This window comes from Limulus polyphemus, unplaced genomic scaffold, assembly GCF_000517525.1.
Source record: "Limulus polyphemus unplaced genomic scaffold, Limulus_polyphemus-2.1.2 Scaffold1262, whole genome shotgun sequence".
Taxonomy (NCBI): Eukaryota; Metazoa; Arthropoda; class Merostomata; order Xiphosura; family Limulidae; genus Limulus; species Limulus polyphemus.
This window is the reverse complement of record NW_013666872.1, coordinates 239,139-254,252: the sequence shown is the minus strand read 5'-3', so window position 1 is coordinate 254,252 and position 15,114 is coordinate 239,139. Positions and strand designations below refer to the sequence as shown.

General features: G+C 32.3%; 1 protein-coding gene across 5 annotated transcripts in view; it reads right to left on the bottom strand.

The window, feature by feature from the left end:
* Nucleotides 1-15,114, bottom strand: part of LOC106462835 (atypical kinase COQ8B, mitochondrial-like) — an 81,097-nt gene that overhangs the window by 15,682 nt on the left and 50,301 nt on the right. For all 5 annotated transcript variants that reach the window (XM_013922798.1, XM_022390232.1, XM_022390233.1 and 2 more), the window contains exons 9-10: nt 11,796-11,889; nt 4,297-4,438 (exon numbers count right to left, since the gene is read on the bottom strand). In XM_013922798.1, coding sequence (XP_013778252.1) covers nt 4,297-4,438; nt 11,796-11,889 — 236 coding nt within the window. The remainder of the gene's footprint in view (nt 1-4,296; nt 4,439-11,795; nt 11,890-15,114) is intronic.

The window sequence follows — 15,114 nt, the reverse complement described above, 5'->3', positions numbered from 1 at the left end:
ACGGTGATAATCTTGTTTTCTTGTGCCCAATAATGCATAATTTCATTTGATAAACACGTTTAGATTGAATGGTAATTTATAATCAGTCACAAGAACGTCGATTCTGAATCACTTGAAAAAAACACGGGGGTGCTTAACTTTTTTCCAGGTGTATATATGTATGTAAAGACGAAACGTACGTTTGTTTGCACCCTAACTCCTCCGAGCCTATTGGGCCAATCTCAACCAAAATCTGTATGTAAACACTATGAACTATACGGAATGTCCTGAGGGTATCAAAATTAAACTTAAACCTATTTCTATTTTGTAAAACCTGTTGGTTGATTACTCCCAACCTATTGAGTCATTCTCAAACACTTGACACTTTAGACAATATTGAATATTCTAAAGGGATTCAAAGTCAAAGTATAAAAGTTGCTGGATTGTTTCTCAAACAACCATACATTTCTCATGGTCAATGAGATGTAGGATGTTCAAGGGTGGGATCACCTCAAAATCTTTATTTGTTAGAAGACAAAAAGCAAACAGCAAATGTTGTTTATGAAGAAGATGTGTTATAATTTTAAAATTTTGAGATAAAGTTTATGTTCAAGTTAATACTTTGAAATATATGATTGCTGTTAACTTAGATTGTTTTAATTCAGTTTAAACATTCCCCATCAGTTGATGGGTATTTCAGCTTGTACATACATCTATATAAATATAATAGTACTGTCTGTTGTATGTCCATGTAACTACTTCGCAGGTATGGAGGTTCATTAGGTCCATGTGGGGTTGCATACAAATTTTCAGTTTTGTATTTTGCAGTTTTTAGGGGCGTTTTTGCATTTTTTACCACTATTTTGCCCCCTGTAAATGGATCTTCACCAAATTTGGCATGGAGGTTCTTTAGGTCCATGGGGAGATACATACAAAATTTACTGTTTTGCACACTATGTGGTTTTTATGGGTATTTTTGCATTTCTTACCACTATTTTCCCCCTTGTAGATGGATCACCAAATTTGGTGTGGTGGTTCATTGGGTTCATACATACAAATTTTCAGTTTTATGATTTTTATGGACATTTTGGCAGTTTTTACCACTACTCACCTCCTGTGGATGGATCTTCACCAAATTTAGTATGAATGTTCATTGTGTGGATGGGGAGATACATGGGATTGAGTTAGTCTTGAAAAAGTGATAACATTATCTGAATGAGGTGCTTATATACAATACCATATAGGGGGCACATTGGCATAGGTGGGGAGTGTCACGAGACAGATATCACCAAGGACAATTGAGTGAGAGTACAAAAGACTGGAGCAAGCGAGAGAAAATCAGACTAATGCATAGATGAGCAAAAGAAGAAACCCTGGAAGTCAAGTTAGAGCTGTAAGCATGAGAGGAGGTTAGTATGTTTTGAAAATGATTATGTGTAAATATATATTAAAATAAGTAAACCAAATGCACTACACATTCAATTAACAATATTTTACATGACAAAAAGAACTAATTGTTGATACATTGATTACATATTCTTGCCCTATTTTGCTAACTGATTCACCAACACAAAGCCAATGTAATATTTTCACCTTCTCCTGGTGAGTAAAAAACACTTGCATTTCTTTGAATCACAAGCAGGTGAAGGAGCTGACTTCTTAGAAGACATTTTAGCAATATTCATATGAATTCACAAAATATATCAGACACTAAGTGTAGATAACTTTTATTAGCAATCCAAGATGCTACATTTAAAAGGTGACTGGCAAGAGATTGTCACAGTGCAGGTTATGACCTTTCTATAGAGTTGCATTCAAAATTTAGTTAAACTGCTATATTATGATATATCAACACATTTGGCATCAAAATGAAGTTCATAAGTCAAATTTTAATATAATTTTTTAATTTGTTAATTTCAAAAATAAGTATTTAAGTAAATTCTCAGTCTCTATTTGTCTGTATCACATATCACCTTTTTACTCCGAATTGCACATTTTAGATATTCTTCTACAGCTATACAACCTTGTAAGTTTCTGTTGAATTTCACATTTATACTATATATGTCCCCAAGCTAACCTGCCAATTTTAGACAATGTCCTGTACACTTTTGCATTTTCAGAGCAGAAAAGTTTTTGTGCATGAGCAGGATTCAACTAATGTATTTTAAATACATGCCCTCTATTTAAACTTTGCATGTTATCAAGATGTTTATGTAAAATCCATGCCCTATTGGGATTTTAGTGTATTAATAAAGCAAGTAACACTCATTAATTCATAACAATATTCAACAGCTAAGACATTCTATCTTATTAACCCTACTCCAAGATAGTATGCAACAGTTAATAGATTCAATCATCTGTGAAACAACAAGGATGAGCAGAGTATGCATCCACAAACAATAATGAAACACTGAAATCTTTAATACTAATGAACCAAAAACAGTTCTAAGTGATAAAGAGAGAATCATAGAATACATTAGAATGAGGAAACATTTAACATGAATCACAAAAGAATAGAAAAATCTTTCAGCTCTATCAAACATACAAATTCTTCAATAAAATAGAAAGGCTAATATATAATGGTTATTGCTATTTAAGGATAATCAATAAGAAGAATTATCAGATATAACTGATGAGCAACAATTTGCATAATATTAACTGAACACCAAACTCTTGAGAGCTCTTATTAGACTTACATTCATTTCAGTCTCAAAACCATCTCTGTGAGGACAACATCTAAAGATTAAGACAGACACAACACTCACAAGGAAGAATAATTATTAAGTAGATTAAACAACTACTAACCACATTCATTTATCTATCATCAACAAGTTAGTGTAAAGGTTTAAAGACTTAGGAACAAACTACAAACCTGGGTATTTGTTTGAGTTTCCTCAGACATTATTTTCATTCTTAAAAGTATTTTTGTTTGAAAGCTACAAAAATCATATTGTTTGACAAGATATCAGGTAAGCTTAGTTGGGTTTAGAAAGTATGGAAGGCAATGCCAAAATATTCCTGTGACTAACAAATAACTGAAATCCTTTTTATTGGATATTACTGTTAAGTTTATTGTATTCAAACAATATAGAATAGTAAAATAACTTATTATTTACTGAAAAGAAATTATATGTATTAGAAATAAATTGATCTTGATGAAGAATATTATTAGCAAAAAAAACTGTTACCTAGCCTGACCTGACATCATAGTTACATGTCAGGTCATATGTCACCATTACCCATTTTCTTTTTTTCTTATAATTTATAGAGGGAAATGACGACTACTGCAGTTGGCAAAATTTTATAATTTTTATGAATATCAATCAAGTCAGAACTGATTAAATAGATAACACTGAGCTTACTGATCAAAAATATAAAAGTTTAAAACTCTAAGTTTAATGAAGTACTGTATTGCCTCTCTCTAATTATCCCCCCCCCCATTGCAGAGGTCAGAAAATAAGACTTGTAACTGCTAAATGTCACTTTTTGTCATAATAGCAAACTTCAGAGATACTTTGGTGGTGCCGATCAAAGGAGATTATCTGGTACATGGCAGGACCATTCACAGGATTTTTTGACACTTATAAACAATTATTAGCATATTTACTGCACTATTTACAATATTTACTGTGAGAACTGATGTTTATCTCAAAGTTAGAAATAAACAGGCTATGTTTGCTACTACTTATTATAGATATATTTGTTTATAATAGAAGTATTATCATATGAGCCAATTAGTCTCTATTTAATGCCCCCCGAAGGGTATTAATTAGGGGCAAAACAGCATTTGTTATGTTTTTAAAAGTGTCTCTCAGAACCAAATTTTGAAAATTTCACACACAAAAAATTAAATCAAATTTTATGATTTTTAAGCCATACTAAATACTATCAAGTTTTATATAATATAGTTAAGTATTTCCACTGTGAGAAGGAAAAAATCAGGGAATGTCAGTGACATCTCTCCCAGTGTAGAAAAGGTTAATAACAGAATAGCTAGAATACAGAAAATTCCAATTATCCTTTAAATGTTTTAACCATAACAAACTAAAGGATATTTGTAAGTTTCAACACAAAGCATTTTCATCGTAGTCTAAAAAATGTTTGTAACTTATACATATATAACCTCTCTAAGTGTTTGTTCACTTCCTTTTGTTTCTATATAATGTTTATATTATGTAACAATGACAAGAAGTGAATCAATGCTAAGAGAGGATACACATAAATAGCACACCATCTTACGATAGAACTATACACTGGGTGTATGTATTTTTTACAACTGGGGGAGGGTGTGTATGTGTAAAATAGACAGCAGCTTACTTTATTCCTTGTTTCTTGATCAGCATCCATCATCTTGTCTACTGGCGTCCCATAGACTAATTCTGATGTGTAGATCTTTTTCGTACTTAACTCTTCAATAACTTCGGGCACAAAAAATTCAGGATAAGGGTCTAGAAGTGCTCTGAAAGTAAAAAGTATTATGTATTTTTTAAAGATAAAGCACCAAATACATAATATACAAAAAGTAGCTTGTAAGTTAAGCTCTTTTATGATAATATATAGCATCAGAAAGTGAAAATGCATGGACAGTGTCACCAACTAGTGGGGTATCACTTGGTGGGAGAACACATCCATCCCATGCATGGAATTACAGTTTCCCAACAGAGGTGGTAAAATAAAAATTGTTGTCAAAAAAATCTCCTCCATGGTGCTGAAGTGTTGCACATGTGGGCTGGAAATTAATGATTGCTCCACCACACCATATATCTTGGGGGGTTGGCAGAACATGCATTTGTAGCTTGACTGGGAAAATACATCATACAATATTACATAATAAGTATATATCAGGATAAACAGATGGAGAAAGGAATCATCCTGAACCTGCATCCTGAGGAGAATACAAGACCTATCTGATTGGCATAACCACCTGAAATGATCTAATTTTTAGTGTAGGGGTGGCCTGTACTACATTTCCAGGTAAATATTCCAGCCCTACTTCCGATTATTGGTGCATCCACTCGGGCACATACCAGTGTGATTACACTGACCTAAAGGAAAAATCTCCATATCAACCTCCCCAGCAGCCCTGATTGTGTAGGCAAGGGTTCTTCTTTTACTTCATTAGAAGAAAATAAGAGAAAGAAAGTTGCATAGGTGAGAATGCTGGAGAGGTGCTTGGCTGACAAAGAACCATCCCACCTACATACAGTTTCACACTAATAGACAATGCAATTATCTAAATTATGGAAGCAAGTACTAGCAAAGTAAGAAGGTAGGATCCAAACTGGTGCTGCCCTTTTTTGTGTTTTATTTCTTCTGAAGTATGACCTAGAAGGTAAATATATATGTTGTTGAATCACTCTTGCAGAAAACCTCACTTCAACTACAGGCACAAAGCAGGAAAAGATGTCTTCTACTCAATACAGATGTCAGGGAAGAGAAGTATTCTCTGTGAGGTAACATCAGCCATGTGTGGGTTCCCATTGTCTCCAGTATAAAGATATATAGAAAAATAAAGTGGCTGTGTGAGGAAGAAAAGACAATGTTGACTGCCATGAAAAGGAACAGTATGAATGAGACAACGAACTGGCCAAGCATGACAAAGGAGGTGATCAAGGTTGGATCAATTAAACAATGAAGAAAGGGAAAGGAGGTGATTGGAGAAAACATCTGATCACCCCTTTGGGCAGCTCAAGTCTTGAAAAGGAAAATGTGGTCTGAAAATAAATCAATCTGTCCCTGGAATAAAGAGTGCAGAAGATATGTAAGGCATATGTGACATCTGCACATAAAAAGTAGAAAAAAATATGTCTGTAGGTAAAGGTAGTATGGGAAACAGATGGTCAAAGGTTCCAATGGGGAGAAATAAGGAAACTCTGAGAGTTAAACAAATGTTCCAGCCAAGAAAAGAAACATAGATAGAGAGGATGTTTGATAAGAAAGGCTTGGAAGAGGTCTGTAAAACATAGACAAAGAAAATGGCTGGGAAAGAGATGCAAGTTCATTGACAAACACATAGAAAGAGACTGGACCAATTCCAACTCTGAGAACCAACAGCTACAGCTGCAAAATACTGGTGGATTGGTGACCATAAAAATGGAAATGTGGTGGTGATGGTAGAGAATCAGGATTGATAATAATACTCCCAAAGTGGGAACAAATCCACTGAAACACCAGAGGATGTAGACACCACTCTATTAGAGGCATCCAGTCTAGATTAGACAGATGATCTACTACCAAGTTCTCAGTTTCCAAGACATGACAGGTCAACAAATTAATGCAGTGTTCATAGGCCCAAAAAGGAGAGAATAGTCAGAAAACAAATGCCTTCCTGTTGGTTGATGGAAGAAGCAACAGTGGAGTTGTATGGATCACAAAAAGATGATCGAGAGACAGAAGACCTGAAAGAGATTTAAGCGTCCAGAACCACACTCCACCAGAGAGAAAGGCATTGGTGTACAAATGTAAGTATAAGCAAGGTTGGGGAAGCGGGATGCTCTGGGTTGTGTTGGACCAATTGAATCACCATACAAGTGAGAGGTAAATAAATGAAAGGAGAAATACAAGAGAAGGCAATGGATCCCTATGAGGTTCCCAAGTATGAGATACATATTGGGAACCCTGGATCAAGAAAAGTGAGCAGAGATTACTGATGATGAGCTGCCTTAGCTTGAGTTTCTAATATATAAATAACTCCTTCCCCAAAATCTCATCACAAAGAAAGAGTGCCACACAGAGATCTTTGAGATAAAACTGATGGAAATAACTCCAGAAAGTAAGGCATCACAATAAAATAAATCCAGAAACAAGGAAATCGAGTTAACTAAAGTACCATGGAAGATCTTAGAAAATCAAGGGCAGACTGAAGAAAAGGTAGGTATTATTTTCACCACTGAAGCTGTCAGAGTTGCAAAGAAGGTGACACATGGAAAAATAGCAAAGAAGCTAAGCAGCAGAAAAAATTAAAAGAAGGAGAATGAGGGTGAGAAAGAAAAACAATTCTTAAGGTCTGAGAAGACATGATAGTTAGGGTTTGGTACAAAGTCCAGACAAAAAATATTGCTATGAACACAAATATTAGGGGAGGAGGGAAAAGATAGGCAGAAGAAAAAGGAGGCTGGGGCAACACGACAGTTCATGATTCAGCAATGAACAACTGAAGAAAGAGAAAAAAATTCAAATACCTATGTAAACAAAGCAAGAAATGATGAAGATGGGGATACTTAGGAAGGGAAAAGCCAAAATAAAAAACAGCCAGTGGTAACAGCAGGCTCAACTGAAACATGAGGTTGAAGCTGGGATTAGAATGGAATCAACCATTTGGTGTTAAACGGTGGTAACATCACTGATTAATGAGTGTTTCCAGTTGTCACTGAAATATTAATAGATGATCCTTGTAGAGTATCAGGACTTTATCTGGATAGCATCACAGACAGTGCAGTATACTTTAACACATGTAGGAGTGAGAGTTTTGTACAAGACTTGGCACATGTGCAAAAGTTTTTTCAGCAATGCCATGAAATAATTGCTCACAGTCCTAGGAAGAGGTAATATTTCTGAAGTGATATCTCCATGACAGAAATCATGTCATGCATTTTCTTAATGCATTCTTCATATCTTATATTAATCCACAATCTACATAAATTTAAAGGTTGCATACATTATATTAAGATACATTTTGAGCCTCACCACATCATGGCAGTTCACATTACCACATACAGTCATGCTCTTTATGATGGCTGTGCATCTTGACAATAGACCTAGAGTGTAGTTTCCATTGCAAAAGGCTTTAGTCTCCAAAGGACATCACTCTTCCCTGCAGGCTTTCCGTAATCCATCTACTTTATGAAGATCACAGTTTCCCATTGCCCAGTTCAATAATTTGTTTGCACAGAAATCCACAGGTGCTGCATCTGACAACTTTAATGGGTGACTTCATATGAAATAGCATGAATCATTCATTCTTCAGCTGTTTGAGATATGCAATGTTTGAATGGATATGTAGTGGAAGCAATATATGCATGTATGACTTGTATTACTTTTCCAGGTGGAGATCATTCTTGATTATGTTGCCTACTGTTGCCTGGAACACGTGGACAGCTTTTGCCACTAACCTTGATGTTCATAGATTCTCATCTTTTACAAGACACTGCACTTTGCTTACCATGGCTGGAGTATGTCTTGTTGCAGGTCTCTTTCTGGATGATTTGTATTCCTTTGTTTTTAAAGCTATTAAGCAGAAAGGATATCTCCATCTTAGTGCTTCTAAGTCCTTGATATGAAAACATTTTTATGATTTGAGTATATTGGCATTTTGCATCAGAAATGGCTGCTAGATATCTTTCTAAAAAATCAATAAATTTTCAGTAACATCGGGTACACTACCTATGTAACACCAAGTATTGTCAAAATGTAGTTTTGGTACCAGCTGTTGCACTGCAACTTTATATTGGCTGTGATTTTGTCATGTGACTTGCTGATTTGCATTTTAAAATTAATTTTAATATAATGTACTCAACTCTCTGTAAAATACCACAATATATCAATTCTCAAATATTATTGAAAACATTTACAAAAGTTATCTTTCCTTATGAATTGACTGTTAAATGTCAAAATTCTACATATATATTTTGCATGTATTTCTTTAGCATTCACCAAGTTCAATACCACTTATAGGAAAATGCATAATGGAAGTCAGAAATCACTAACCTTTCAATACATACTTAAACAATTCTACTACAGGTTAATTTAATTCAGCCATGAATATTTTTTTTATTTCTTAGCTTTAGCATATGGTAACAAGATGAACATCTGCAACCAAAGATACTGCAAGAAAAAGTCTGAAATACTCACTCTTCCTTAATTATTCTGAAAAAGGATGAATTTTATTTCAACCACATATATAAAATGTTTATACGTAGAATCAAGAATGGTAAGGTCTTTTAACAAACACCTTTGTAAGGTGTTCAGTAATTCACTGTATTACTAATTTCTGCACTTGATCCTAGATGCTCTGAGATGTCAAACGAAAAGTCAAACTAGTTTTAATGGAAAATATTACTCATTTTGTAAAAAAAACAATGTTTGAAAAGCATTCACTACTTTTTTTACAAGTTTAAAAAAAATAATGTACTAAACACATATTCTATTGTTATTGGGTGAAATCCCACAACCAGTTTCTTGTCATATTAGCTACATTTTTTTAATATGGTAAGTTAGTAAGCTACATAAAACTCTTAACATTAAGTCCAGAAATAATGAATTAAAACACAAGTCAAACTTTAATATATTGTTGAAATACACAGTTTAATGTATGTGGGTTTAACAATTATTATATTTGATGCCCTCCATTTTATTTATGTTTCTGTCATTCAGATGCTATTATATATATATCCAAAACTCCTATGAGGAAGATTCTTGTCACATTTATAAAGACTAGACCTTAATGAGTGAGATTTCTACCAAATTAAAACAAAAATCCATTTAAAAAACATGATGAAGATCTATCACGAGTGACCAACAAATCCAAACCCATTATATCACACACATAAATATATATATATATATATATATACATATACATAGCTATTGAATACCTGCTAATATAAAAAATGTAATGGCACTTAATAATGTTTATAACAAGATCATCCAGATTTATTTACTACCTTTTAACCCTGAGTGATTTCTTTGATATCCCCCAATTTTTTCCTTCTCACAGTAAAAATACTTAACCAAACTACATGGAACTTAGTAAAAATTTACTTAACAGCATTTAGTATCACTTTAATATTTTTCATAGAATTTGATTTACCTTTTCTTTTATTTTTCACACTGTACAATTTCCAAACCTTTGTTGTGAAAAAGCATTAAAAATACTTCCTTCCATTATGGAATTTATTTATTTTTTGTACTCTTGATCAGAAATTTCCATTTTATATATCCATTCAGTTTCATCTTGATTGATATTTATTAATATATTTTTCTTGACACTTTATTTCACCCACTGCAAGAGTCACCACTTTAGTCTACAAATCATAAAAAAGTGCAATAAAGACTGACAAAGATTTAATAATGAACTGCAATCTGATCTTTCGTAATGTCTGGCTTGGTAACAATATTTTTGGTCACGATAAATTAAATAAAAATGTTTAAAATATATTTACTGCTCTTTTATGCTCAAACAGGTTCAGAATACATAAACTGACATAGTCATCTAGAATATATAAACCAATAACCCAAGCGAAGCCGGGAACTTTCGCTAGCTTGTGCACACACACACACACACGGATAAGTAATAATATTTAGGTGCACACCCACATGCGTGTGCACATCTCTTTAATGAGGCAAGCTAGCAAAAAAAACACACAGAAAAATGAGGTTCCTTATATAACAAATTCTAATATATTAAAAAGCCAGTGTTTTTTGGTAACAATGTGTTCCAATAATGGCTTTTATGCCATGTTGCTTAGCAAGATAAGTAGATAGTTTATACTTTTACGATAAAATGGGTTCAGAATACACACACTGACATAGTCATCTAGAATATATCAACCTAATAACCCAGCAAAGCACCTGGGTATTATTAGTTATCTACATGTGTATGTGCATCTTTTTTATGCAAAAAACCACATAGAAAAGAAATGTGACCACAATAGCTCCAAGAGGAAAAAACCTAGAAACCTGAAATTTTACACCCATACTAAATGGACCCTTAGGGTTTGCACCTGGGTATTATTACTTATCCACGTGCATGCACATCTTTTTAATGAGGCAATCTAGTAAAAGAACATATAGAAAAAAGAGTGGTTCTAAAATCTTCTAATATATAGAACAGCTAGTGCATTTTGGTAACAATGCATTCAAACAATGGGTTTTATATCATGTTCCTTAGCAATAAAAGTATAACCTAATATTGTTGTTAAGAGGCTATGTACTGAAAGTATAAAATGAAATGTATAATCTACAAAATTGAAAACATATTTGTTGATTTATTAATTCAGAGTTTTTTATTATTTGTTTTTATTATTTAAGTTTGAAATTGAATTGAAATTTTATGCATTTGGGTGTAGGCTAGATTATCTCACACTATGTCTTTACTTTAGACTTATTTATTAATTTCTTTAGTTCATACCAACATTTACTACATTTAAAAGGTTTCACGGCAAACCCCCTCATGGACCCCTTGTACCTATCACTAAAATCGTAATGGGCAGGCATTAAATGAACTATTCTACCTGAATAAATGCATTTTGGCTTTTATATAAGTTAGATAATGTGACATATAGTGGTATCTATAATTATCTATAATACTTTTATTACTATCATACCTTTACAACTTTTTGATTCTGGGAAATAAAAATATGTATAAAACATTTTTGACTGTTCTTCTATGATAAAATAGGTTCAGAATACACACACTATCACTAGTATATATATATACATTACTAAGTAAAGTATCAATCCAGAGAAATTTCAAACACTTCTTTTGCGGCTCAACAAAATATTTATAAATGTATGAACAAACAATGGTTGAAATTTAACATACTATTGACTGTAGAACAAATATATTTAATTGATTTGGCTCAAGACTGTTTTGGTTACTGCGATGAAAGGAAATATGTTTTTTGCAATTTGCGATCTCAGTACAGAAGCAGATCCATATTGAATGCAGAAAGTGAACACATTCAGAGTTTCCACATGCAAGAAATCAGAAAAAATGATTGGTTGATTTAAAAACATAAGATTTCACTTAATGATGTGACATCCACAAAGCTAAAACATAAACTAAGATATTAATAATTAATATCATGAACTCTTACTTGAATCTTTTAGCGCACCAGGCTTCTCTATTGTAGTCTACTTCCCAACCAAGTTCTTTTCTTGCTACATTTATCAGATTATCAATGTATAGACCTACAGAAGAATAGGAAAATCTAATAATTATGCAAGGTTGGAGAGGAACTTTCAATGAGCACGACTCTGTATGTGGTGATTTGTATACGTTAGTTTTCAACTGATATCCTTTCTTCATACTGTTACTAGCAGGAAAGAAAATGGGTTTTAGGAACTAGGTACACACTTATTAAAAGCAGTGGGATAATAGGTATAAAAAAGCATATAGAAAGCATTTATATTCTAGCCTTTCAAGATCAGTAATTTGAGTTCCTAATTCATAAGAAACTTTAGACTTTGTATTTGGACATCACAAACATATAACTTGAGCCAATGCTGTATTCAATATACCACGTGACACACAAAAATCAATATTTTGGTGTCTTCTTCTTTTAATATTTATAGTTAAACTAAGAAATTAACTAATGTATAATACAAAAATTTGAATTATAATCCACAATTTGATACCAAACATATTGACATCAATTCATAAAATAGTAGTTCAATAGAATTTTGAATGTAAGTCAACAAACGTAATGACATGGCCTTTGACCAGGATTAATAAACATTTTCAGTAGTACTAAACTTGACCAATGGGAAAAATAATGCAAACTGAGAACTAGGGGTACACGCTGTGTACCTCCATTTCCATCACTGGTTCTAGATTATCAATGTACAGACCTAACAATGAAGAAGTGGAAATGGAACAAACAATCTTGGCAGGCAACTAACTGTACATCACTAAACTATATACATGAATGAAAAACACCAAGTCCACCTCTAATATAACAAAAAACAACAACATCAGAAAAGAGGATAACAGAAAACTAAGAATCTGATATTCCACTGAGGTTATATATCAGACACCTGCTAAGTGCCTTCATTTTAAAACAACCTGATACTGGCTAAGCTTTGACAAAAATATGGCATGAAACAATTAAATGTAGGTAAAAGTCAAAATGGAATTATTTACGACTTTATGTTAGCCACCTTCATCAAAGAAGTGAAATGCCTTAGGCGTAGAATGTCTTAACCCTTTGACCATGACCTACTTACATTGTAAGCAGGTATGCAACTCTTGTGAAAGTACTTTACAAAAATGAAGCTAGCGGATGAAATTCTTTTAAATTTGAGATGAAAGGTCCTATAAGTATGTAGTTTTGAAAAATAAGATATTTAATTTTGGTTTTTTCTAAAGCAATGTTTTTCTCATGCCTTTTTTTCTTTTCTTATGTTGCTTATCCAACATGCTAAGTAATTTTCATTTTAAGATTAAAAATACATTGCAAATTTGAAATGCGAAATCCTTAAAATGCCCAGATAGTTATCAAACGTTTTTTTAAAAAACTATATTTTATCTGATATTTTCAGTGACGAATATCTGTATGAGTTCAGTCGATTTGACTGATTTCATAATCACCATAACAAATTAGGAAATAAATATAAATTATGCCTTTTTCGTTCTAGAATGACTATAAATTACAACACGAAAACATAAGTGTTTAGACTAAATAGGTTAAATCTCATAAAATTATACATTTATATATATTTATTATTTTTATTATATTGATCTTTCAGCCATGCCTGCCTAACGATACAGAAGTTACAATGACGCAGCACACGTGCACTCATGTTACCGTATCCAATAATATAAACTGACCTTTAGTCTCTACAAAATGACCTGTCTTGGATGTGTTTTAGTGGACTAGTATTTTGTAAAATACAGTCACTTTTCAAATATGCAATATATATGTATATAGATTATTACTATTTCCAAATAACTTCTTAAACTTATTTTTCTTAAAAAAAATAGAACAGTAAATAAAGAAGTAAAACAAACAATTATCTCTTCTAGTTCCAACCTTTGTACTCGTTTACTGCTTTCCGTAAATTGGTAAGCCTTATCAAATTTTGCAAGTGGAGGATGTGAAACAAAATAATTTTTTTTAGGTTTTATATATACATTTGAATAACCAAAATCATAAATTACTATATTGATACCATAGAACTCAATTATAGTTTATCAATTTTAGTAACAAGGCTGTATTTGGGTAAAAAAAAATATGAAATTTCAAGCAGACTAAAGACTCAACTTACCACTATGCAGTCTTGTATCAAAAGAAAGATATAATGACTTTATATATGAAAATGGCTGAGAAAGCCACTAGGGGGACATTCTGAGCTTTCAATTGGTTATTCACATGTCATACATAGAAGTAAATGTATATAAGAGACCGTTTCCAAAATTGGCAAGAGGTGAGACGAGTCACTATGTTTGATTCAGTAATAAGCAATATCTCAGCAAAAAGAAAAGATAGGAGGTTCTTATTTTATATTTTAGCTTCTCAATATTAGTAATTTGAGTTCCTAATTTGTACAAAACCATAGACTTTGTATTTTGACATCACAAGCATCTAATCTGAACCAGTGCTGCATTCAACATACCACGTGACACACAAAAATTAATGTTTAGGTGTGTTTTTTTAAATATTTACTTTTAAATGAAGATATTAAATACTAATAAAGATATCTTAATACTAAAAGTTGAATTATAATCTACAGTTTGATACAAATCTTAATGACATAAATATATATAAAATAATAGTTCAATAAAATTTTGAATGAGAGTCAACAAACGTGATAATATGGCCTTTGTCCCATGACATGTGTGGAAAGGGTTAACTGGTGAAGCATGACATTTTTAATAATACCAAATGTGATATCTATTGTCTAGTTTATAATTTGAGAAAAAAAGAGAGAGAGAGAGAAACTTCCCAATATTCTCACTGAAAACATCTCCAAATCATTATGAATATTGTTTACATATAATTGATCATAATCAATTATATGCAAACAATCTTTATTATGACAGGAATTCAACACAAATTTATCATGTTCACATGTGTAAATTTCCTACAGATTAATATTAGACATGAAAAAATATACAGATATAATTTACACAATGTACATGATTCCCATTTTAAATTAAAAATGTATAACTCAAGACAAGTTACTAATCATTTTCTGCCCACCTCAGAATTAATATGTACAAGTTCAAAATAAAAAACAACAAATAAATGCATTGCATTAGATGTAGACATACAGTATTAAGACTCCTCTTTCTAACTTATTTTTAATTCCCAGGCATCATTTAACTATACACCTGGAAAAAAGTTAAGCACCCCCGTGTTTTTTTCAAGTGATTCAGATTCGACGTTCTTGTGACTGATTATAAATTACCATTCA